Source organism: Chelonia mydas, chromosome 3 (assembly GCF_015237465.2).
Source record: "Chelonia mydas isolate rCheMyd1 chromosome 3, rCheMyd1.pri.v2, whole genome shotgun sequence".
Lineage (NCBI taxonomy): Eukaryota > Metazoa > Chordata > Testudines > Cheloniidae > Chelonia > Chelonia mydas.
In genome coordinates, this window is record NC_057851.1 from 5,375,354 (window position 1) to 5,402,308 (window position 26,955).

The window sequence follows — 26,955 nt, forward strand, 5'->3', positions numbered from 1 at the left end:
TTGATAAAAGAATAATACCTGGTCAGTCATTTTGCTGTGAGAATTATATATGTATATATACACACACAGAGTAATTAAATATATATAATTCTCACAGCAAAATGACTGACCAAGTATTATTTTATTTATATATCTAAACTAAATATTAGTTAATTAATATATAAATTAACTAAATATTTCCCCTACTATACTGTTTAAATACAAATATATAAGAACGGCCATATTGGGTCAGACCAAAGGCCCATCCAGCCCAGTATCCTGTCTTCCAACAGTGGCCAATGCCAGGTGCCCCAGAGGGAATGAACAGAACAGGTAATCATCAAGTGATCCATTCCCTGTCGTCCATTCCCAGCTTCGGGCAAACAGAGGCTAGGGAATATAGTACTCTACTGAGTGAAACAATGAATTCACACTCCTGTGGCTCTTTTGGGTAGTGCTGATGGCTAATTTGACTCCTGATCCACTGAGGTCTGAGTAGCACTGGTCTAGCCCCATGTTTCTCTTGTGTGAAATCGACAAAGCATCATCTGTCTTGCACTGAAATGCCCAGAACGGACTGCAGTGATCCAGCTGCAGTCCCACCAGGGCCACAAAGGAAAGGATCACGTCCCTGCTCCACAACATCAGCCTCTAATGGCCTGGTCTCCACTATAATTCCCCAGCAGGTTCAGCTCCACCTATAATAGCAGTAGCAGAGGTTCTAGTGTAGTTAAGGCTCAGGTGTTTTTACCATGATGAGCCTTACTCCCCAGCTACACGACAGGGTCTGCCATTGATACTGTAGGTGGAACTGCGCCCATGAGAATTACAGGTCCATAAAATGCTAATATGGACACAGCCATGTATGAAGCCCAAAGTCACATTAACTTTCTCAGCTGCCATATCAAACTGCAAGCCAATAGCCACTTTGTTTCGTGCCATCCCTCTAGGGCGCTCTTTGGCATCCCAGCACAGGCGCCGGAGATGGGGGATGGCACCAAACAACCATCGCCCCTTTCACACACTTCTGAGGCCCTGAACTTGGCAGGGGCGCAACGAGGAGGGATCCAGGGGGCCCAGCTCCCCCTTGTCCCCTGACGAGAGCTGGGTGATGCAATGGCAGAACCCCTTCCCTGCTGTGATGACGGAGGGGCAGCTGGGAGTGTGTGGTGTTGTGACTTGGCACATGGGGTCTCAGCACCACCCACATTTGGCCCATTTTGGTTGCTTCCCCCCCACACTTTTGCAGTCCTCCCAGTGCCCTCGCATCCCTGCCCTAAAGTCTGCAGCTCCTTTGTATTGCTTATCCAGCTGCCGCATGCATGTATTCTAACACACCAGGCTGCACTATTACACCCTTCCCCCTGTGCAGCTCTGCTCCATCGAGGGATGGTTTTCTTGCCTGTCCCTCATCTCCCATCTCCTGTCACCACAGGACATTACATTTAAAGGAAGGTGGAGCTGGTCAGTTTCAGGCCTTCCCACCCACCTGCTTAATGTCCCTAACCAGCTCCCTTCCACTCTGTGGGCCTGATGCTGAAACTGCTGACACCCCCACACATGCCGAGGAACTCCACTGACCTCAGTGGGTGTGACCGATCAGCATGGAGCCCTGCATCCTACATAAGGCAAATCAGAATGACTAGTGCTCGCTCTGGGGCCACGTGGAACCTGGCCTCCATGCTGCCTTGTCAGTAGGGGGTCAATGTCTGCCATAAAATCATGGATCGCACTGAATAATTCCTCTCCATTGTTGACATTGACAGGGTCTCATCATCTTCCTGCCCTTAGACATAATGCCTCCTAATACACCAGAACAGCTGGTGGCCTAAAGGATATTTACAAGCCTCAGAGATTGAACTCCCATCCTACAGCTCAAAGCCCCAGGCCGCTGCCTGGTGAACTACAGAGATCGCTCTGCCATGCGAACACACAAGCCCTTCGGACGTTCTGCCCAGCAGAGGGCAGTAGCAGACAAACCCATTTCTGCTACTGCAGAGGGGTACCCCAATCCCAACCCTGGAAAGAGTTTGAAACCACATTCAAACCTGTAAGGAGACGCTCGCTTGTTAAAACACAAATCGGGGAGGGGAATCTGAAAGGGCTCTATCATGGGGGCTTCCACATAGCGTCTGCCATGACACACTGGGTTTGAATAGAGACTGGGAGTGGCTGGGTCATTACACATATTGAATCCATTTCCCTAAGTTAAAGTATCCTCACACCTTCTTGCCAACTGTCTAAATGGGCCATCTTGATTATCACGACAAAAGTTTTTTTCTCCTGCTGATAATAGCTCATCTTAACTAATTAGCCTCTTACAGTTTGTATGGAAACTTCCAACTTCTCTGTATGTACATATATATATATATATATATCTTTTTACTATATGTTCCATTCTATGCATCCGATGAAGTGGGCTGTAGCCCACGAAAGCTTATGCTCTAATAAATGGGTTAGTCTCTACGGTGCCACAAGGACTCCTGTTCTTTTTGCGAATACGGATGCCTGAGATCCAGTGGCCTGCACCCATTCTAGTATTCGGCCACCGCTTGTGAACTGCATACAAACCGCCTAGTCCGTGGGACGCTCAATCCTGCGACGCCAGATGGAGGAAGCCAGGCTTCCTGACACAGCTGCCGCTGCTGCCAAACCTAAACTAAAATTAGACACCACTTTCATTTCTCTGGAGATAGCCACTCACACGTGCTCCAGGGTCAGACCTTCCCTCAGCACTTAATAAACCTACCCTCCATTCAGCAGAAGGTGACATGAAACAATGGAAAATCTTGTTTGTTCCTTCTGGGGTTAAGCCAGGTTGGGAGAGGGAAGTTGGAGTCACAGCCATTTCATTCAGCGCGAGCCCCTGCCCTGAAGAGTTTACAATCGAAACAAACAAGACAAAGGGTGAAAGAAAGGGGAGATTATTGTTCCCATTTTAGAGATGGGAAACTGAGGCACAGAGAGACTGGATCCAGGTCTACACTACAAACTTACATCAGTATAACTACGTCGCCCAGGGGTGTGAAAAATCCACACCCCTGAGTGATGCAGATACACCAACCTACCCCCCACTACGGACAGAAGCGCTTCTCCCAGTCACTGCCTCTGGCAGAGGTGGATTCACTGTGTGGACGGGAAAAGCTCCCCCACAAAGCTGCTCCAGCACAGCTTTTTAAGTAAAAAGGAAAGGAGGACTTGTGGCACCTTAGAGACTGACCCATTTATTTGAGCATGAGCTTCCGTGGGCTACAGCTTCATCGGATGCAGTGAGCTGTAGCTCACGAAAGCTTATGCTCAAATAAATGGGTTAGTCTCTAAGGTGCCACAAGTCCTCCTTTCCTTTTTGCGGATACAGACTAACATGGCTCCTACTCTGAAACCAGCTTTTTAAGAGTAACCCTCCCCTAGGTGACTTGTCTGGGATCACACAGGGAGTCTGCAGCAGAGCCAGGAACAGAACCCCGCTCTCCCAGGCTGAAGCCTGAGCCACCAGCCCATCCTTCCTCTCCTGACTTCCAGCCTGTCTCCCATGTGTTCCCCTGCGCCCAGACAATACATTACCATTGCAAACGTGATGGTCCACAGCAGCTCTGCAATCCATCAGGCAACTTCCGTGCGGGGATGCTCCTTCAGCTGGGGCAGAGAGCTGCAGGAGAAGGAGCTGCGTCTCCTGCCTTCACAGAGACCAGGACTCTCAAGCTGCAAACTGCACCCGCACAAATCTCTGCCTCCCCGCAAAAATCCCAATTTGCCTCCTGTGCTAAAACAGTCACCCCTGACTGCTCTAATTTCCCAGCTCTCGGCTTTAAGGCTCCTGTTATTCTGGCTTTTCCCCCCCTCCTCCTGCCTGTCTGTTTGCTCCCTGCCTCCCAGAGCCACTGTTTATTTCTTCAGCTGCCTCTCAGCTGATTCTGTAACCCTCTAATTCTGGCTCATCAGGAATCCATCCCTCTCCCTGGCTCATTCACTTGCTCTTTCTCTCTCTCTCTCTCTCTTGCTCTTTCTCTCTCTCTCTCTCTCTCTCTCTCTTTCTCTCTCTGTACTTTCTTTTGATCTCTCCCCAGAGCCTTTCATTTCGCCTTGCCTCACACTATGAAAGGCGTCAGTATACAATTTCCAGCTACTTTCTGTGGCTTCTCCTTCCCCTCCCCATCTCCTCTCCATTTGTCTCCCTAAATCCTTCTTCTAACCTCCCTTCTAAACACCTTCCAATTCCTCCCCAAGGGCAGAGAGAAGCCGGTGGAGGTTTCATTGGTTAAAGGTGCCATTAAAATTCCGCTGGGAACGCTCGAGCGGAACGGCCCCTGTTTGTCAGCACCGCACACCTGGCTACAGCCAGCCAAGCTCTTCCAATGGGGCCAAAGCTGAGACACCGTAAAGGCCCTTGGCCAGCCTTTTCGGGGGAAGCTTAGCCTCCCCTGGCCTCTTACACACGCTTCCCATGGCAAAGGGGCTGGGATTCCCCCCTTGGCTGCTCCGCATTTTCTGGAAATCAGGGTCTTTTCAAGCGTCGCAGGTTGGGTGCCTCCGAATCCCCAGGCCGCTCCCTTTTAAAAGCCTGGCCAGGGGCTTCCGCCCCACTTGAAAAGGATCTTTTCTAATCGGGCCCATGGCCTTTTATTTATTTATTGCTTCTTTCTGATGGACAAAGTAGGCCTGAGAAGAGCTAAACGAAAGGATGGGGGGTGGGTTAACCTGTCAGGAATGGCCAGTTTAAGCCCCCTGGCTTTGCATGTGCACCAGGCACTCCTGCAGGATACCTGATGAAGCAAAGGTGCCAGAACTTTCCTTGCGAGTTCCCTTTGACATTAGAGTTAGAGGGGGCTAAGGGGTGACTTGATTCCCCATCTATTAGTACCTACATGAGGACAAATATTTGGTCATGGCTCTTCAGTCTAGCAGACAAAGACATATCAAGATCCAATGCCTGGAAGCTGCAGCTAGACAAATTCAGACTGGAAATAAGGTGTACATTTTTAACAATGAGGGTAATTAACCACTGGAACTATTTACCACGGGCTGTGGTGGATTCTCCATCACTAGAAATTTTCAGATCCAGACTGGATGTCTGTCTAAAAGCTCTAGGAATTATTTGGGGGAAGTTCTCTGGCCTGTTATACAGGAGGGTCAGACTCGGTGGTCACACTGGTCCTGTCTGGCCTTGGAATCTATGAATCTAAACAGGTGGTAGCAAAACCAAAGTCTGAAATCATCTGACTAAAATCCCTTCTCTTAATAGCTCCACTTTCGCTCTCCAACTCTTGTGATGTCACCATTGCACCAGCTCTCCGCTCCTCCCATACCCGCACTGGGCAGGCGAAACCTGGATTTCTAGTGTAAAAATACAACAAATCGAGCAAGATTTTATTATTTTTACCAAGTTTCTTTTCAGACCACCAAAAAGCAGCAAATAAAAAAGGGGCACAAGCTCCATTTTCCTTGTCACGTCACCTTTAAGCCAGAGCCAAAGACAGAACCCGGTTTCCTCTCCAAACAGCAAGCTAAAAATCCTTGCAGGCACTGAGCAAAGCGGAGATTCTCACTCCTCCCCACCAGCGGGCAAGGAGAGCGACGGAATGGGCTTCTTTGCTACACAAAGCGGGAAGAAAACAGCTGGGGCAGGGCTGAGCCAGGAGCAGGGTTTGGTGAGCTGGGCAGATGGGAAAGCAGGAGCAGATTTCACCTACAGATCCAATCACACCCGCTGGGATTTTTCCCTCTGAAATAATAAATAGAGCCTAATTCCCAGGACTCGTGGCTGGTTTAATGGCTAATCTCAGTGACCGTTGCCCTTTAATGAGTCACTTTGTTTGCAAGCAATTCCTGGGCAGCATGCTCAACGTCTCAGGTAACGGCCACGGCCAGCAAGCGTGACGGTGTCTGCGGCATTTCCTGAGCGTGAGCTCTCAGCCAATGTTTCCCCATCAGGGACCTGAGCCCTCTGTGTATCCAGGGCACATTGACAACTGGAGGACAAGACTCCGCCAGCCCACCCTGCCAGTGGGCCTCAGCCCTGACCTGGAGAGCTCACCTCTAAGGCAGTGAAGGCAGTTCAGTCTCCACGGCCCATTCTGCCCTTGGACCAAAGCAGCTTCCAGTGGTTTTGTGCTGTGAATATTTGCATCAGCCTCATTCGACGCAGGCCACCCAACGGCACTCTGACCTTCATCACCAAGCTGGGCCAGTCTAACAAGTGGGAGGCTCCACACTCCATTAGCTATCCCAGGAGCCAGCTAGGCCCCCTCTTCCACCTGCATTGCCGCCCTGCAGCATTTAGAGCTCATAGATGCTAGAGACAGAAGAGCAGCATGGGATTATCCAGCCCATCTGCCTTTCAGTGCAGGGCTATTCCCCCTCCGTTCCCAATCATTGCTTCTGGACAGTGCTTAACTTGTAAGCAAGGAGGTGCCAGGGCCTCAAGCAATTTTTTTACATTCAAAACAGATGCAGCAAGCCCAGAGGTGCCAGGGCTAGGAACTGCCAGGCCCAGAGGTGCCGGGGCTAGGAACTGCCAGGCCCAGAGGTGCCGGGGCTCAGCCCTGGCACCAATTAAGCCCTGCTTCTGGAGCATTCACAGGCTGAACAAAGAGGGGCCCTTTCTACATGCCAAAAGGTGACCCTTCCTGGGTACTTATTCACTATCTAGACAGGTCACTGTTGTTTAAGAAGAGAGGACTTGCCAGACCAGAGCAGAGCCAGGGTCCATCTAGCCTCGGGTCCTGTCTCTCATAGTGGGCAGCACCAGCTGCTTCCAAGGAAAGCGCAAAAAACCGCACGTTAGGCTGACGTGGGGTAATCTGCACCCGCAATAGGCCTCCTCCTTTGCAGCGTCCTCATGAGGAAGGATTTGGCCACAAAGAGCATCCTCAAAGAAACACGCACCTCATGATTATTTGTCATTCATATTACAGTATAGAATCATAGGACTGAAAGGGACCTCGAGAGGTCATCTAGTCCAGTCCCTTGCGCACACACAATGTAGATCAAGGCCTCATTGGGCAAGGCCCTGTACATACGCATAGGAAGAGACAGCACTTGCCCCAGAGAGTTTGCAAGCTAAACAAACCAAACAAAATCCAGACCAGGCAAAGGGAAAGACAGGAAGAAAGTCTTATTACCAGTGCTTAATTTGTGCAAGAGCTTGTGGGAGGCTCATCTCTAGGCTTGGCAGTCCCTAGCCTCGGCACCATTGGCCTTGCTGCATCAGTTATGAAAGTAAAAACATTGCTTGAGCCCCGGCACCTCTTTCATTACAAATTAAGCATAGCTTATTACCCCCACTTTACAAATGGGAACGAGAGGCACCAGGAGATCAAGTGACTTGCCCAAGGTTACACAGGATGTTGCAGGCCATTATCTTAAACCCACAAGGCCATCCTTCCTCACTCTCCCCCCACCACCCTCCGAAGCAATGAGCAGCATATCCCTTCCCATAGGCAAGTGGAAGAGGCTTCTCCTATCCATTGATCTCCTTGAGCTGCATTCGCTGATCTCTTCCCACGCCAGATCCCAGCAGAACTGGTCACTGTTCCAAAACAGAGGCCAAGCAAAGAGTAAAGTGGGCAGGGATGGTGTCCCTAGCCTCGGTTTGCCAGAGGCTGGGAATGGGTGACCAGGGATGGATCGCTTGATGATCACCTGTTCCGTTCATTCCGTCTGGGGCACCTGGCATTGGCCACTGTCGGCAGACAGGAAACTGGGCTAGGTGGACCTTTGGTCTGTCCCAGTGTGGCCATTCTTATGTTCTTAAAGTGGAGGAAGACGGGGCAAGTGGTGAGCACCCAGAGTTGGAAGAGGGCCTGATCATAACATGGCAAATCATCTCCATTGGCTTCTTGTGCAGGCAGCAGAATGAGGCAAGAAACTTAGACCTAATAAGAGAAATTACCTCTTGAAAAGGTGACTTGCAGAAGCAGGGAGAACAAGGGGTGTCTATTTGCCTTCTGCCTGGCAGGTTTTGAGACCTGTCCCCTCGCCATCTTCGCAGCCAGCTCTCTCCCTGAATTTAGACAGTGTTCAACCTACCCAGAGCAGGCCTGGTTTCTAGTCAAAGCTCCCATCACATGACCCATGGTGGCAGTCCCTCCACCTGGGAAAGCAGGCTGCACCTGGCATAGGGAAGCCTGATCCTCAAATCTCTTTAAAAAGCCAGCTCATCCTGGGGCATTTCTTAAGCACCAAATTGAACTCAAGCAACTGGCACTCAGTTGGGAGCAAAGTGCTCTTTGTTAAAGATTGAAAGCAACCCTATGCCCCTTCAATGAAGTCCATCTCACTGGCCAAAACAGGGCCGGTGAGATTTACTATCTGATATTTCCCAGGTGACGAGACAAGCAGGGGAAAAAATTTAAAACAAACCAAACCTCACAGGTCACCCTCAGCACTCCCACACAGGGAGAGGTGCAAGCCGTGGGCGAGGGAGCTTTAACCCCCGACTGCTGCTTCGCTTCTACGCCGGGCTGGGGAGCGTGTTTAATTAGCAGAGACAGCAACACCAGACACCTGGCATGCTGTGCTGGGAGCGGCTCCGAGGAAGATGACAGCACCGGAGGTGCTGGGATGAGTCAGATTCCAGCCTCCGCACTGGCTAGAGAGCAAGGGGATTATTTTCATCCCAATAGCTGCTTGGCTGTTCTCTCTTCCGTGTGCTCAGTGTTCCAAGCCCCTAATGGACCTGGGAGCCGAGTAAGCAACTTGTAACATCCAGGATGGGCTCCTCTCCACAGCCTGTGTCTGTACTGCAACCCCAGGCTGTGATTGCAGCGTGCACAGCTTTCATCTAGCTAGTCTCGGGCACTGGAGCAGTGAAGCTGCAGCCATACCTATAGACACAGCCAGCATGTCAGAGATCGGATCGAGCCAGCTTTTCAGGCAGTGAAAGTCAGGAGTGACTCCACTACCATCAGTGGGGCAAACGAGGCAGATGTGAGAGGAGAACCACCCCATCTGGAGCAGCACGACAGGGCGAGGAGGCACAGGTGAGGGTTCAAGTCCCAGCTCAGCCACCTACTTGTGGCATGAACATGAGCAAGTCACTAAGTTAGAAGGATGCTCCTGTGGTTAAGGCATTTGATCAAGCCTAAGAGAACCAGATTCCGTCTCTGATCTCCTGGGGCACGTTACTTAATGATCCCTTGCGGTCTCAATTACCCATCTGTAAAATGGGAACTCTGCTTTCCCCCCACCCAACCCCCCGCCCATTGTCTGGCTTCAGGGCAGGGATGGGCTGTTATGCCACAGACAGCACCTAGCACGATGGGGCCCTGATCACAGTGCGGGGTACTGAAGACAGAACTGTAATACGAACAATCCCTGGTCTCAGTTTATCCCTCTATAATTAGGACAATCATTTCCCTACCTCACAGAGAAGGAGGAATTCTCCCCACCAGGAGAGCCCCCTGGCCTATGCACCCAGCAATGCTCAGCCACACAGCCAGCACCCTAAGGAGCTAGGCTGCATGTACTAGGGGCATCCACCTTGGGCACATGGGCTCCACTTCCAGAGGGCCCTCTATATCCATGGAGAAGAGGGCAGAAGGAAATAACAGGGGGCACCACAGGGCAAATACAGTGACTAGCTGGCAGTGGGAGGGATGGGAGCAAGCTACCAGGGGCTCTGCATTTTTGCTTTGCTCACCGCAGCCATCCACATTCCTGGTGAGCTATTTCTGGGCTCTGCTTTGAATGCCAGTGAGTGGAAAGAGGCATGAAAAGCTGCATCGTCTCCAAGGGGCAGATGGCAGCAGACGTTCCCAGGCAGGGGCTGGGGAGGAGAGGGTTACAGCTGCTTTAGAGAAATCTCTCTCTCTCTCTCTATATATATATACATTTTTCCCTTTAAACTATTGAAGTCACCTGTCAGCGGCCGCCCACCCTGCTTTGATGGGTCAGAGTTAAACACATATTGAGTCTAACAGCAGAGCTCCTTCCCAGGAGCTGCGGCCTGTCAGACTTACGCAGCTGTCAAGCCCCTGGCGCTGCCAGAAACCAGCCGATCCCAGGAGGAATCTCTGGGGAGGAATTACACATAGGGAACCGAAGGGATCACATCAATGGGCTCCAGACAGAGAACATGCCATTCTAGACACGCTAGGGGCAGGAAATGCGCCCGGAGGACCCCAAAGTGAGCGCTGGTGAAACGTGGCCACTTCTGGAGTGCAGGACAGTCACTGAGCAGCAGGCAACAGAGAGGAAACTTGGGGCAAAAACATCTGCTCTTTCTGAAGAGTGATGGGAGATAGAACAGTCATGTCATCCCGTTCGCATCTCATTTAATTTACACACCCAACCCCCATCTTCCCAGACTGACCTGTTTGACTCCGAATGCAACCACACCTCCTATGGGATCGAAACACACGCAGCCCGGAAGCTTAGAACAGCATTTAGTGACCTTACACTGAGAGGCATCCAGCTCTGCAGCCTTACAAATAATGGATGGCGGGACCGAGAAGGAATGATAAAAAAAACAAACCTAATCCCATCAGCCAGCTGTGATTGCCTTTAGTAAGCGAATCATGATGGCCCCTCTGAGCATGCTTGGACCTTGCTGGCCTAGCACCTAGTTCATTAACATTCACAGAGGTTTGCCCTTGGGTGTGCTTAATCCTCTGGACTCAGGAGGTGAAACCCCCAGGGGCTTGGAGATGAGTTTTTAAAGACACAGAGGCACAGGATAGAAAGCAGATGGCGAGTGGCTCTGCTGAAAGGGGCCCAGACCCGAACGGGCTCCATTCCGCAGGAGCTCGCCAGCTTCCATTTCCCCCACACAACCCAAAGGCCATTGCTGCACTGGAAAGCACTGAACAAATGCGATGACCTTAGGGTTGCCAACTTTTGAATCGCGCAAAACCAAACACTCTTGCCCCGCCCCTTCTCCAAGGCCCCGCCCCCTGCTCACTCAATCCCCCCTCCCTCTGTCGCTCGCTCTCCCTCACCCTCACTCACTTTCACCAGGCTGGGGCAGAGGGTTGGGATTTGGGGCGGGGGGGGGTGAGGACTGGTGGTGCAGGCTCCAGGGTGAGGGGTGGGACGGTGGGGTTCAGGGTATGGGAAGGGTCTCTGGGCTGGGGTAGGGGGTTGGGGTGCAGGAGAGGGTGTGAGCTCTGGGATGGGGCTGAGGATGAGGGGTTCAGGAGGGGGCTCAGGGCTGGGGGTTGGGGTATGGGAAGGGATGAGGGCTCTGGCTGGGGGCTGAGGATGAGGAGTTTGGGGTGCAGGAGGGGGTGAGGGCTCCAGCTGGGATTGTAGGCTCTGGGGTGGGGCCAGAGATGAGGGGATGGGGTGTGGGAGGGGGCTCAGGGCTGGGGCAGGGGGTTGGGGTGCAGGAGGGGGTATGGGTTGTGGGTTCTGGGGGGGAGTTTGGCTGTGGGAGGGGGCTCAGGGCTGGGGTGCAGGAGGAGGTTCAGGGTGTGGGCTCCAGCCGGGCGGTGCTTACCTCAGGAGGCTCCTGAAAGCAACCGGCATGTCCGTTCCTAGGCAGAGGGGCCAGGGGGCTCTGCATGCTGCCCACAGCCGCGGGCGCTGACCCTGCAGCTCCCATTGGCCGCGGTTCCCAGCCAATGGGAGCTGTGGAGCCGGCACTCAGGACAGCGGCAGCGCACACAGTCCCAGCGGCCGCTCCTACGCCTAGGAGCCGGACATGCCGGCGGCTTCCAGGAGCCGCATGGACAAGGGCAGGCAGGGAGCCTGCCTTAGCACCACTGCACTGCCGACCAGACTTGTAACAGCCCAGTCAGCGGTGCTGACCGGAGCTGCCAGGGTCCCGTTTTGACAACCAAATGCCTGGCAACCCTAGATGACCTCCCTCTAGGCTGACACACCAGGGCTTGAACCCGGACCTCCAGAGGTAACAGCATGAGCTACAGAATCAGGCTCCAATAGCTTGGAACCGCAACAACTCGTATCCTCGGCAGACCCTCACAGAAGGGGACCTGTAACACTCATTCACCAGTGGGTTTCACAAACCCTGGCCAGGTTCATCACCCCCTTTACCAGGCCTGTGCAGTGGGCTTGGCGAGCACAGCTCCAATTATCATGCCTCAGGCCTCAACATTTCTCCGCTTTATCCATTCCCCCTGGCCGTTTTGTAATGAATCTATGGGCTGCAAAGGTAACCCCAACGCATGCGGTGTATAAGTCTTTATCCCCCGCTAGTGGCTAATCCATGTAAGAGGATAAAGTCTACTACAACGGCTAGCTCATGGAATTGCTCCTTCAGCTCAAACAGAGACTCATGCTTTTTAGCTCTCTAGTTCTCTTGCTGGTATGCAGTCAGTGCCAGGGCAGCGTGCAATGACATTCGAGTCCTGATTCTCCTCTCAGTCACACTGGTGCACCTCACGAGTAACTCTGAGTGGAGTCCCACCAGAAGAATGAGGGCCCCTGACCGTTCAGCGTCTCCAGTGCTGTCCTGTGTGGGGATGAATGAACTCCCCCCCTTTCCAGCTGCTGAACCCACACAGCGAGGCAAGAGTGAGCAGGGACCGATGGGGAACAGTCACAATCACCGCAGCTGCTAAGCTTCCCCTGAGTTGCCGCAGGGTTTCTGGGCTCCCCACCGCCCCAGAAGAGCAGCCGCTCGGGAAATCCCTACGGATGCTCTCCCCAGTCACATGACACTCTGGAAAAGGCCATTGTCTCCCTTTATCTCTCTGAACCATTCCATTGCAGGGAGCGCCCCTATACCCAGTTCCCTTTCACTTACACCAGTGTAATCCTACTGATTTCAATGGAATGACTCCCAATTTACACCCAAGAGTAGAATCAGACCCCATATTTTTAACATTTTCAATGCTCAAACGTGCAAACTTGGTGCTTCTAAAGCACCTGCCATCCAAGGCTCTCAAAGTGCTTTACAGGCATTATTCACTGGTGAGCTGCCAGTTACTTACACCTGTCTGAGGTAGTTCAGTGTTATCCTCATTTTCCAAGTGGGGAAACAGAGGCACAGAGCAGCAACGTGACTTGGCCAGGGTCATCCAGCAGAACTGGGACTAGAATGCAGAAGTTCTGATCCCCTGACCCCTTTGTTCCGGACTCTCCCAGAACAGCCAAAGCCCCGGCCTTCAATCAGGCTCTTCAATTCTAATTATGCAGTTGCTGATGACTCAGACTCTGTCCTCAAGAGATTTTAAGTTTTTAATTAAAACATTTTTGAAATGAATTTGCTACTTCGGTTTCCCTGGAAAACAGAGAAGTTCTCAGGGACCGAGAGCAGCTCAGTTTGATTAACACAAAGATCCTTGTTAGAGAGGGGATTTCGTTATCCTTGGTCTACTGAGCAGCCATCAACATGACACCATAAAGGGCAACAGGCCTCAAAGGGAAATTAGTGCAGTATGGAAGTTCTATAGGAGAACACTTAACAAATAGGAAGCTGCCATCTTGACTTGGAGGGTACGTCTACACACCAACTAGACATCAGCAGCTGGCCCATGCCAGCTGACTCGGGCTCGCAGGGCTCAGGCTGCGGGGCTCCTTCATTGCTGTGTAGACGTCTGGGCTCGGGCTGGAGCCCAGGTTCTAGGACCCTGCGTGGTGGGAGGTTTCCCCAGAAGTCTATGCAGCTGTGAAACAGCCCCGCAGCCCCGAGTCAGCTGGCACGGCCCAGCCCTGGTTTTTTCTTTGTTGTGTAGACTTACCCTGAGACACTTGGGCTGGATTCAGCACTGGTGGGCAGAAGAATCAAATACCCCCCCCCAGAAATGTTTTTATTATTTGGATGGACAGTAGCACCTGGAGTCCTCAACCAAGATCAGGGCTCCAATGTGCTAGGTGCTGTACAAACATGGTGGGAGACAGTCTCTGCCCCAAAGAGCTTACAGTCTAAAGAGACAAAGGAAGTGCCATTATTCCCCTCTGACAGGAAACTGCAACACAGAGGCTAAGGGCACCGGAGGGGTTCGTTGGAGGAAGTTTATTGGCCAGGAGCACCCAAGACTTGCTGCCGGACTGGAACTCTGCCCAGGACTCCTGAAGTCTGAGTGTAGACCCATTGCTTGGTGTCTGCCCTTTTGCATTGCGGTACCGCGGGGCCCATGGGGCCTCGTGTTGCATATAACCCTGTTTTACCGTTTCCCCAGTCTTCTCCCCTGTTGTTTTTCTCCATTCATCCCTATGTAAATAAATATTTCCCTATCCTATATTCACTGTACTATTCCAGGGTGCGTGTGTTACTCCGGGAGGGTTGGAACAGGTGCCCCTGGGTGGAAGGGACTTTCCCTGCTGTGTTCCTGCGCGTGCCTTGTCTTGGCCAGAGCTGCCTGCAGAGCAGACTCCAACTTGGCCACAAGGGTGCTAGAGTTACACATGTCATTGTGGAATTGTCTATTAGGGGATTTTTACAACTTCTTCTATCATCTGGCACCAGCCACCACCAGGGAGAAGCTACTGGACTAGATGGATCACGGGTCACAGCTCCAGAAATGTGATTCACTGATAACCGTCTCGCATTCTTCTAACAAGGCGGAGACGAGCTCGTGAAATTCTATTACAAAATAACCCAGTAACCAAAGTGTCCCACACCTGACATTACTGACTGAAAAGACCCAGGATATGAACAGAGCTGGACTGACAGAGACTCATTTAACAATTCCACTTTGAGTCACGATAGGACAGCCTGAGCAGATGATTCATGCATCAGGATAGGTCAGACAGTACATTCACGAAGAAGAACAATGTCCCATGCCACTGGGCATCTTGTCTATATAGCAATAATACTTTATCTATGGGTACTGTTCCTCCCACGATCTCCAACGACTTTCCAAAAGGTGAGTAAGTAGCATTAGTCCCATTTTACTGAGGCTCAGAGAGGTTGTTCAGAGAGTGCAGTGCTTGGAATAGAAACCAAGTCTTAGAGTAACAGCCGTGTTAGTCTGTATTCGCAAAAAGGTTAGTCTCTAAGAAACCAAGTCTTGTAATTCCCAGCCCCACTGCTCTAACTGCTAGATAACACTCCCTCTCTACACTTCTCTAGGGAACTTGCATGGGAACTCACTAACGTCTATTTTAACCCAAGGGTCCCTGTCAGAATCAAGGTCCCATCAAGCTGGTCTCTGTATAAACACAAAGTAAGAGACAGTCCCAGCTCTGGAGCATTAACACAGAATGTTTGATCTGTTTTAAAAGATCTTGCTACACATTCATATAACCCTGTTACTACGCCCCCCCAGCACCATCTCTGGTTTTCGTTTTCTTCTCTGTCTCAAAATCTGCTTGCTGTTCACCCCCAAACATTCTACACTGTTAGACAGCAACCTGAGACAAACGCCTGAGGAATGAGGTGCGTTGAGTGTCTAGGTTACTGGGACTCCGAGACCTGCTGCATAAATCCGGTTCCATGCAGAGTTTACAGGATCACACTTTGTTTGTAAGTTCCATTTCCAGTAGCTGCAGATTAGTAGATGTTTCAATACATGGTGAATCCTCTGTTATACAGTCCAGCATGTCAATAGGTTGCATCGATAACACCTTCTTACTGATATGCTTATAACCATCTAACGTGCTTATAACATCTAGCCATCATTTATCAACCCTTTATAAACTTTTTGCAATGGAGCTTTAATATAAAGAGTGATTGTTTACTCTGAAACCTGTTTACAGTGTGTATATGACCTTAAAAAACATAAGGTTTTGTTCGTGGGCAATTGTGTGCCTTGGTTTCCGTATCTGTAAGAGACCCTTTGGCATTTTTTGTATAAGTGAGAATTTGTCCTAGTGTCCAGGGTGAAAAGAAATCCACCCTCCCAACACCTGTCCCCCTGTACTCAGTGCCACCCTCCACCCCAGAGGTTGCTGCATGTCAGTGGTGCTGTAAGATGAAAGATCTACAAGTAAAATATTACTAGAAAGGATCCCACTTCTGTAATTTGGCATGGCAAGTCACTCCTCATAACCGAAGACATGTATATTCACCGTCACACAACGGATGTGCCCTGCAATGTGTAACAGCCTAAGTTAGTCTTACCCAGTTGCTATAAAATGTCAATTACAGTAATAACGTCTTCCCACTAGAATGGTTTCTGATGGGCATGCTGATGCAGAAAGAAATGAAATAAGCCTGCACTGCCCACCAGAGCTTCACTGTTCTCCAGATGAAATGCTAACTCTGAAATCTGCGGCCCACTGAGAAACCCGATTCCTGAATGTGCCTGTACCCATCAGCTTTGAACAGCACGTCAGTGGGCAACACAGATGTCTGTTTAGAACATAATTAGCCTGAATACAGAGACAAGCTGCTAACACCTTGCGTTGTTCCCATTTCAGGTCCTGCACCCTAGGCACTGGATGATTGAAAAGCCCTGACATGAGGAGATAGAAGCAGACACCTGATAAGCCAGGGAACGGTGTGCTCAGAGCAACTACAGAGCATCAGGGGGAAAAAGCTCTCCTAGCAGCTGCAAGATACTGTGGCATAATCAGGGCATGCGGAATTAGTGCCACCATGAAATGCAATCTGTCTGCACATGAAATGATAATGTCTTACATAACTGTGAAATCAAGGGGACAAATTTGCCGAGGGCCAGGATATTAACAAGAGCTGATCCCTTCTTAGTTTGATTTAGTGATAATTTTAATCACAACATGCAGGCATGTTTATGAAGGACAAGTACCAACGGTCCTGGAACTCATGGGATAGTTCTACTGTTTATGGATCTGCCTCACAAGTGAGCTTGCAGCTGCCCAGAGCCAGATATCACAGCTGTCAGATACATGGCGTACATGCCCCATCAAGGAATAAAACCCAGTACCCCAGAGTCCAGAACACCCGCCTATCACTTGAACTGCGGCATAATCACCATTAACCAGCTGATGTAATAATCTTGCAGAAGCCTCTGGCCACTAAAGCAGAGTGGCACACAAACACATTAGCCAGTTAATTACAACATGACCAGCAAGCCTAGCCTGTAGGGCGATTAAAGCCACGCATTTATCTTGGGCCTGAGTTGTGATGGGAGACTATGACACACCCTGTGCTGACATCTCAGCACGGCGTGGGAGAGAGAGGGAAAAGTGGTGACATGGCATGGCATTGTAACAAGGGGGTTGTTTTGTCCTGCTGATTAAAGGCAATCCCAACGTCTCCCCACCAGTGGCTACCAAGAGGAAACGCTGTCTGGGGAAGGTAGCAGATGGCTGCAGCAGGACTGGACGCAAGAGACACAGGGAGCCCGACCAGGAACATAGAGGGCAGCTGCCGGAGGGATGCTCTAAAGCCGCGTGGGACAGGGTTTCAATGGGTGCAGTTAGCTGCTCAGTCCCACAGACGCCAGGTTAAATTCTAATGCAGGCCTCTAAGGAGAATGAGTTTGATGGGTCTCATTCCAGGCCCCCATGTGTCCACATCAAACACCACCGCACACTTGGGCATAAATTTCCTGTGTTTATCTGTATCTGCCCTGGGGAAAGCCACGACGGAACAGCAGGGGCCCCGTGGGTCAGGAGTGAGGGATATCGGTGGAACTGTGGGTGGGAGCGGGTTGTGGGTCAGGATTGAGGGGTGTTAGCAGAGCTGGCGAGGGGAGGGGGGGCCCAGGCATAGGTATAGTTGAGCAGGGGGTTGTTGCCCCCCCAAACAGGGCCAGCGGTATGGGTGGGAGCCATGGTCAGGCAGCGAGGCTCGTGCATTTAACTTAATGAACCAGGATGGGCCCCGGCAAGCAGCCCCCCTGACTCCTGCCTTCCTCCTCCTCCTCACCCCCCAGCAGTCAGGGGAGCCAGCTGTTTGGCAGCCCCGGTGGAGCCCACGCTCCCGCGTCTCGCCGTGCGGTGCCGTGGGAGCCCAGCATGCAGCATCCCCTCGCACCATGAAATACAGCAGCCCCAGCAGCTGGTACCAGAGCGGCCGCAGCTCCCGTGCTCAGGTCACCACAGTGGACAGCTGCAGCTGAGGCTCCCCCGCAAAGCCGGGCCCAGCCCCACCCAGTAATTCACAAGCAGGAGCGCCCGCCGCCATGTGGGTTTCATTTTTGAGCCTGCTGGACTGTGCAATGGCTGGAGTGGTTTCGGTTTAGGCCCCAGGAGAAGAGTGTTCTTTGCTGTGTGCTGACTGTCAAGGGGAAAACCGGCCCGGCTCTGCACTGTAACCTTGGCTGCTGGAGCGCCCGTGTACACGGAGAATCTGTCTGCAGAACTATAGACAGAGTGTTTCTATACTGGGATTTAGATACTGTCTGTCAAAGCTGGGCCCCAGACTTCACGGCCATGGAGTAAAACGTGTCCAATTATACAGTCCAATAGCTGTAGTGGAAGTCTGTATCTCTCCAGGGATTTCCTTATGGCATAGCCGGTCTGGAGGGCTCTCTAGCATAATGATTATATAGAAAATATAAAGCTACCGTGTTTCTTATCTGGCCTGGGTATAATTCAGGGTGTCTCACGACAGCACAGAGAAGTTGTTTTCCCCTCAGTAAAACAGGAGTAGCTCACAATGGGACATAACGAAGGAGTGATTCATTCATACAGGAGGCTCGTAAAGTGCTTTTACAAACAAGCACAATGTACTGAGCAGTGATGTTTACTGGACTATGATATCGGGCTACTGGTGCTCACCGTGTTTTACAGAGGGATGGATAAGCCAGCAAGGCCCCTACCTTTACGATATTTATTCGCTTGGTACCATGCTCCCAAGGATGATAGTGCCATCATTCTAGGACTGACTCTCTGCCCTTCTGAGACAGGCCCACATCCCTCATCTTGGATGGCTCTAACATACAGCAGCATTGGCAAATATGTGGTCAGCAGCATTATTTACCCAAAGGGATTGGCGGGGGGGAGGGGGTGAAGGTGGCATCCCTCCCCGCATCTATCTGATACTCCGGGACAGCTGCTGCTGTGTGCTTCTGCCGTCTTCTTCACCTTCCCCTTGTCCCGTTTTAGTTGGGGTTGGGGGCGCTTGTTCTTTGTCTCCAAGCGTTCCTGTCGAGTGCATCTTCCAAGCTGACTCCAACCTTCTTCATGTTCTCCTTCAGCATCTCAAACTACCTCTTTCGGGATCTTTCTTTGCCCCGGGACTACTAGACCTTGTATTCTCTGGCCAACGTACCCTGCGTCTGGTTGAAAAACGAAGGCCCACAGAGCCTGTGTGATTGGCACAACTTTTCACACCACCTGGCCAGACCTGATGTTCCTGGTTGGAAGTCGGAGTTCCCTTGTCCTACATGGACTTGTTAGCCATGGCAGGCAGTCCCACCTGCCTGGATCAATCGAGTTATAAGGCTCCAGACACCCATCATTCACACCCAAACTTCCAGTTCAGAACAGCTCTGCCTCGAGAAGGCAAGTGGCAGGAGTTTAGCTGTCAGGTGCTATGAATTGCACCACCTGTACGAGGCATTTTCTAGGGAGTGAGAGCTGGTCCCCCACCCCACCTCAGCCAAGACAGTTCTTTAGGATTCCTGGGATTCTGCAGTAATTAATCCAAATGCTTCTCCGACGAGCAGCCCGAAGGCCCGAGTGCTGCAGCCCAGAGAATTACACAAATGAGGCTCTTTGCACGTTCCACCTACCACAAACCAACCAGCACAGACTTCTCAGAGACACAGCAGCTAATTGTGCCTCCTGGCACCCTCGGAGCTGAGCATCACTCCCCATTTTACACAACAAAGGAAGACGAAACAGACATGTCCAAACCGACAGATCAGTGGCAGGGCTGGGATTAGATCCCAGGAGTTCCCGAGTCCCAGTTCTGGGCCAAGCCACTCACTAAAAAGTGTCTCCCAAGCCTCTAAGTCCACCCCATGACACTTCAGACCCAGGAACTTCACAGCAACAGAACTCAGATCCTCCTGCTTTAAAAAGCTTCGGCTCAAACATTACAGGGCCTATGAGACACAGCTGAGCGGTTCCATCCAGCAGCGGGAACATGCACACCACATGACATAGTTCAGTGCCGTAGTTGGGCTTCAATTAGATTTTTATTGGTAAATGTCACTAAACATCGATTTCATCATACACAGCAACAAAAAACATTTCCCTTGATAATGACTGAAACTTACAGACAGGCAAAGAAAGAAAAATGCTGTTTGAGAACTCAGAGTTTGATTTAAGGACATTTCTTTTGTATATTTTGACATTTGGTGTTGGCACTTTGTGTGTAACAGTTAAGAAGGTTAAACTTTTAAAATCTCAACATCTACAGTCATTAAATCATTAGTATGTTTCCACCTCCCCATCATTTCTTGGAACTGTGAAAATTTAAATCAATCAAATGGAAGAATATGCTTAAAGTAAGCATTGATACGATCCATCAAAATTATTTAAAAAAATCAAATTCTCTCAAGCCTAAATACAATTCCTTAACTAGTGTAATTTGAAACAGTATGTTACACAAGCATGTACTGTAATGCAGTGGCATGCATGTGTAAGCGGGGGAACAGTCCCGCTATTGTGGGGAACTTTCCTGGCTTCTGCACTACCCCAGTGAAGTGGGCTAGGGAAAGGATCCTCACTCCCACTTCCTTTACTCAGTGGCCTCCCTGCCCTTGAGGACTCCCCTTCCACTCTCCTGTCTGGCAGAGTCCTCGTAACCCCAACAAGGCTGGGCCCAGGATTCCTGGGGGGCTCGACCCCCAACCCTGCTGTGGTCACCTAGCACAGGGGCTAGGGTGTCCCCACTCCGGGGTACTCTCTCTGCACTGGGCACTTCTCTGACCCACTGACCATTACATACAAGTTAAAGCAAATGCAAGTTATTTAATCAACAATTAATTTTAAAACGAATAAGGAATAATGGGAAAGGTTAAAGGAAACACATCACCCCGCTCTGTGGCAGGGAACACCACAAACAGTGTCTCTGGAGTGTCAGGGCAGTTCACAGTCTGTTCCTGGTAAGTCCCAGGCCTCCTGCTCCGGCCCTGGCTGTGCTGCAGGGATGCTGTGGGTGGTGGCCACAGGCTCTCAGGCTCTAAGTGGTAGGACCCGTCTACGCAGTGTCGCCCCCAGCCCTGTCGGGGTTATGATCCAAGCCTGGCCTGCAGAGCCTCTTGGCTGAGGCGTCTCCCTGTGCTGGGCCCGCTGCCCAGGGTCCCCCTCGCTCTCCCCAGCTGCTCACCGCACCCAGCTCCGGACTGCTCCAGCCCCAGCTCCACCACTCGGTCTCTGCTGCTCTGCCTCCTGCTCCCTGGGCTGCTTCTTTGGCCCCTCTGGCTCTGGTTGCTGCAGCTCTGCTCCCAGGACAGGGTCTGCTCTGTCGGGGCTGCTTTTCTGGTCCCTCTGGATCTGGCACAGCTCTGCTCCCCAGCTCAGCTTGGGGCCCTGCTTTCTCCTTAGCTCGGCCCCACTCTGTCTGATCCAGGCAAGTCCAGCTCACACGGAGGACGGGACCTCCCTGGCCTCCTGACTCCCTGATTAGCCTGCCCGCCCTGTCATTCAGGCTGACCTGGAGCATTGGCCTCTCCCCACTGTTCCTGGGGGCTGTCAGTCTCAGGGTCCTGAGTCCCCATTGACCCTTCTCTCTTTTTAGTACTGGGAGCTAGTAACTAAAACACCCCACTGAATGTTAGTAAGGGGGCAACAGTCCCCTTACACACGTACATAATGTTGACTGGCAATGGCTAGCTCACAGACAGGATAACTGACCTACTACGAGGAGCAGTTAGGGGAGATCTTCTTTGGTTCAAGTGTCAGAGGCCTGTGCGTTGGAAACAATGGCCAAGGTTCTAGTCTCAGATCCACGGGGTGTTTGTGATTTGTATAACTGTGTCTTCTCTGCTGCTCATAACAGCAGCTGCATCAACACGGTCAGGAGTGTAAGAAGACAGCCACTCCTCCTGCTTGTCACACAGCTGTCCTGACTTTTCAGATTTTTCCCCACAGAAACTGCAGGACTGAGCAAGGCTAAGGCGATGCTGGTTGGGAAGACACAAGCCTCTCCACCGTCGAAGACACCTGCCCCACACCCCTGCAGTCAGTCTCCATGACTGGGGAGAGACAGTGGAGAAAAATGCTTTCTTCTATCACCAGCTTGCTCTTCCTGGAGGAGGACTTGGTCCCCGTGCGCCCTTTGTTTGTTATCACCTCCTAGCTGGATTGTGATAACTCTGTCTGGGGCTAAAGGTGGAAGCAACCCAGAGGATGCAACTTATGCAGAATATAATGTCCGACCTCCTCAGCATGCTGAGCCTCCTTCAGCGCATCACCAATGTGTCCCCTTCCCAGTCCTCTTCTGTTGGTAATTTAAGCCCTCGGTCCAAACTTTCAAAGCTATCAACAGCTACTCCAGCAACCACATCTCCACCCATGGCAGCCGCTCTCTTCAGCGACAGTGCAGCTCACAAAGTCTAGGACAAAGTGTGTGAGAGCCTGAGACAAAGTACTCTGGGGGGGAGGGGGGGCTCAGCTGCAGAGCGAGCTGCTGGAGAGATCAGAATGACCCAAAGAGTGATGGCATTTAGAACATCCTGCAGGAGCCTCCCTTCTGACCAAGCTTAAGAACAGAAGAACGGCCATACTGGGTCAGACCAAAGGTCCATCTAACCCAGTATCCTGTCCTCCGACAGTGGCCAATGCCAGGTGCCCCGGAGGGAATGAACAGAACAGGTAACCATCAAGTGATCCATCACCTGTCACCCAATCCCAGCTTCTGGCAAACGGAGGCTAGGGACACTATCCCTGCCCATCCTGACTAATAGCCATTGATGGACCTATCCTCTATGAACTTATCTATTTCGTTTTTGAACCCTGTTATAGCCTTGGCCTTCCCAACATCTTCTGGCAAGGGGTTCCACAGCTTCTCCACCTCAGCAGGAAACAGATCTACCTACAACATATGCATACGCACATCACCTACCACAACAGGACCCTGATCCTGGTTGATCTGGGGGTCATAGTGGATCACAAGCTAAATATGAGTCAACAGTGTCACACTGTTGCAAAAAAAGCAAACATTATTCTGGGATGTATTAGCAGGAGTGTTGTAATCAAGACACAAGAAGTAATTCTTCCGCTTTACTCTGCGCTGATTAGGCTTTAAATGGAGTATTGTGTCTAGTTCTGGGTGTTGCATTTCAGGAAAGATGTGGACAAATTGGAGAAAGTCCAGAGAAGAGCAATAAAAATGATTAAAGGTCTAGAAAACAACCTATGAGAGAAGTTTGAAAAAAGGGGGTTTGTTTAGTCTGGGGAAGAGAAGACAGAGAGGACATAACAGTTTTCAAGTACATAAAAGGTTGGTACAAGGAGGAGGAAGAAAAATGGTTCTCATTAACCCAATGGGTTTAAATTGCAGGAAGGGCGGTTTAGGTTGGACATTAGGAAAAACTTCCTAACTGTCAGGGTGGTTAAGCACTGGAATAAATTGCCTAGGGAGGTTGTGGAATCTCCATCATTGGAGATTTTTATGAGCAGGTTAGACAAACACCTGTCAGGGATGGTCTAGAGATAATTAGTCCTGCCATGAGTGCACAGGACTGGACTAGATGACCTCTCAAGGTCCCTTCCAGTCCTATGCTTCTATAATGCCTCTCGATGCTACTTACTACAAACAGTAAGGTGAAGAGCAGAGCCCTCTTTGAAGTTCACTACAAACCTCGCTATGTGGATTTCCAGGTGCAGCATTAAGATACAGCAGCCGTGGGAGCAACAGAAAGCCCTAAAGCGGATGGAACCGACCACCTTGTTCTGAAGTGCGGCTAGAGGCTGGTCCAGCCTCGGCCTATGGCGATGCTGTCACAACATCACAATGCTGTGTCTCTTAATAGATGTCGTTTCTGTTGGGATATGTAAGGGTGAAGCAGAGACCTGGGAAACCGCTGGTGTGCAGACATGGTATTAGGGAGCCGAGCCATGAGCAGGCACCACTTCTGCATTTGATAAAGTGCAGGTACCCCTGATAAAGTGCTACCCCTCTGCCTTCCCTTCCCCTTGTTAAGGATTGATAAGCCTTGCAGCTGCATAAGGAATGTGGGGATCTAAAGGATATCTTTGTGTAAAGCACTGTTATATTCCCCCTCCCTTCCTTTCCTAGCTACATGAACAAGCTCGGGGTCAGGGCCCCTTCCTCCCTTCCCTGCAAACTGCTCATCCAGGGCATTTGTGGCTACAATTATTGTAAAGAACTTTTACTTTGAAGATACATTTATCTGTAGAATATGCTAATGCTGTAATCAGGGGCGGGGATAATTATATTCAGTATATAGCTATTAATATTCATTGTGTGGGCGTTCATGTTACTCAATAAGGGGTTTGGGGGTGTTGTAACGATTGTAGATATTTACATACTAACTTAGATAACAGGAGCGTGCTGTAACTAATCCAGTGCTTACTCGACAATTGGGTCGAGAGGAACAAGTACCGCAATAAAGAAGCCCGTCTACTCAATCCACCTCTGGGTCAGCCTGCTCATTCTCTAACGGTTTCCCCATGGAAGGCGAGCTCCGGTTCCCACAAACCTGTGGAGAGCAGTGGGGGACGGGGCAGCTCACCCTTCCCTGAAAAGCAAGCTGGGATTGATTAGCATGACAGAACTGTCGTGTCACTGAGAACTGTACACAACAGGCCCTAATTCTAGTTATGTCAAGGCCCATTTATAATGCTGTGGCTGTATAAGGAGGCCTTAAAATGGGTGGAAACAGCCCCCCCCTCCAAGAATCCCCCCCACATCCTGGTCACTGGCCCTGCTCTCAGGCCCCCAGTATGGTGTGGGGGTCATTGGTGTGGCAGCAGTGTGCTGCACTATGGCTGTTCTCTGCTTCCCCTGTCTATATGGGGCTGCAGCAAGGAGAGGGAAAGTTACAATAGCTCTTGGGATGCTCTGACTTAGGGCCTTCCCTAGCCCCAAAATACAGGGAGTGCAAAGGTGACTTAAAGCCACCTTACCCCCAACCACAGGAACAATCACGGAGCGTCTGGCGCTGTGAGAGCGACAGAACTGTGCAAACTCCACAGGGTCCTGTCACAAGGGCTCCTGCAGGATGTGATTCAGTTTCCATGTCAGTTTCATTCATCTGTCAGTTTCGTTTTGAGTTTCCCCTGAAAAACCACACTTGCCTCCAGGCTGCCCCAGGTGTCACCGGAAGGTCTGGGGAACAGCAAAGCCTTCCAGTCTCAGCTGGGTAATAATAATAAACACTTGGGCTGAGCTGAGGCTGGCCCACCCCCAGAACTACCACTCGTCCACTGGGCCGTCCCTGCACAAACTCCCTCCAGATCACGGCTAAAAACCCCTCAGAGCCAGGGATGGGAAAGGCCCATCAGATCACTGCTGCGCCCTACACCTCAGTGTATTCTCCTGTCCTCCCTCCAGTCTGGTCTCCGAAGCCCCAAGCAACAGTGCTTCCACCATTTCCCCTGGGACACAGCTCTACAGCCTAGCACAGCTCACAGTCAAGCTGCTTTTCCAGATAGTTCAACATTGTCCTGTTCTTACTGGCGTAAGATCTAACACCAAGGTACCAGTGCTAACAACAATCTCCTGCCCAGCAAACACACTGTTCTTCCAGACAGCAGATGGAAACTCCTGTGGTTTTTTCCTTTAACCCCTTCACCTCTGAATTTTTTTTGCAACTCCATAAAGGACACACAGCATTTGCTGGTCTTAAGCGCAATGTTTCACTGACACACCACACTCTGGGGCTGGAGGGAGAAAGAGCATGGAAAGGGCACTGCCCGCACCAGGCAAAACTATGGGGTATTTTATTGCTTCTCGCATGCCTAGACCAGACAAACATTACTCAACAGGAGAGAGCAACCCTTAAGGTGCAAAGCAAGCAAAAAAAGGGGTTAAGTCCTTTCTCCTGTCACTTGCCTTCCCACATCCCCTGCCATGTGCTGGCAAGCAGCTGCAACTCCCCCCCTACCTGTCATTGCTGCTCTCGAGAGCCGGGTTCACGCTGCAAGACCGGTCCCAAAGCTCAGTCCAGCCTAGGCAGGGAGGGAATCCCTGTGGGTGTCCTCTTTCCCCGTAGGCTGGCTGGCAAGTCCCAAGAAAGCCACCGACGCCGCTGCTCCCGTTGCCCCACGATCCGTCAGGGAGAGAGAGCCCGTCTTTGAAGAGTCAGCCGCAGCAAAACAAGAGCTAGAAATGTTTAGTTAAGTTACTTTGTGCGTCGGCTGCCTCCTTCCTTTCCCAAGTCACGCAGACAGCCCCAGCTGCTCAGTTTCCTTTTTAAACAGGAGCGGTGAGTAATAAGCCCGGCCCGACGCAAAGCCTGAGCCTCGGTGGGAGCAAAGAGAACAGTGACTTTGGGGGAATTGAAGCAGAGATCCCTGAAGGCCCATTTACCAGCAGCGGGCCAACAGAGCCGACAGCTTTCTTGCAGGCACTTTGGACCTCCAGCACGACAGCAGCCTGGAATGATAAAATTCTCATGTGTCCTGACCAGCAGGTGACTGGCATGCAGAGGGAACTGAGTCGGTTAGGAGACGGGGGAAAGGGCCCAGCTCCCTCCTTTGTCAGACAGGTTCCTCCCTGGTCTGGCTGCTCCTTCCTTCCTCCCGCCCTCCACCTGACACTCTCTCACAGCTGTTTCCATGGACACCAGTAGCTGCCACAGAAACAGCAGCAGGGACTTCAGACATCAAGAAATCCACCCCTCCATCTGTCTCTTGCTCCTTCCTCCCTGCGGAAGAGAGGTGGCTTCCCAGCAGAGAGCCTCCCACTGAAGTCTGCAAGAGTTTTACCAGCAGACTTCCACAGGAATAGGACTGATTCCCCTCCTTTGACTAGCAGTAACAGGGAAGAGGACTGGCGCAGAGAGAGACACACACACACCAGCGCTTGAGAAACAGGAACGGGAAGCCTGAAGTTTCTTGGAGGGGAAGTGGGGGTGGACAGATATCAACCGCAACTGGGCTTAGCAGAACAGTCAGGTGGTGCCTGGGAAGTAACTGGTGTGAGGAAAGTAACAGAACTTTCAACAGGTGGAGAAGTTATTTGTGATTCTTACAGCACTGGGGTCATCAGTGCTGTAATAATCAGGGTTGGATACAGTATTAGGAAAAACTATTTCACTAGGAGGGGGTGAAGCACAGCAATGG

At 51.1% G+C, this 26,955-nt stretch overlaps 1 protein-coding gene across 5 annotated transcripts in view; it reads right to left on the reverse strand.

The window, feature by feature from the left end:
• EFR3B (EFR3 homolog B) overlaps positions 1–26,691 on the reverse strand; it is a 155,252-nt gene extending 128,561 nt beyond the window's left edge. Inside the window, exon 1 of one of the 5 annotated variants that reach the window (XM_037893784.2) lies at positions 25,776–26,691. In XM_037893784.2, the coding sequence (XP_037749712.1) occupies positions 25,776–25,782 (7 nt within the window). In that variant the 5' untranslated portion in view covers positions 25,783–26,691. Of the gene's footprint in view, positions 1–3,543; positions 4,347–10,291; positions 10,333–25,775 lie in introns of those variants that run through there. The other 4 variants (XM_037893783.2, XM_043542063.1, XM_043542057.1 and 1 more) reach the window with 4 other exon arrangements.
• Positions 26,692–26,955: the final 264 nt, after the last annotated feature.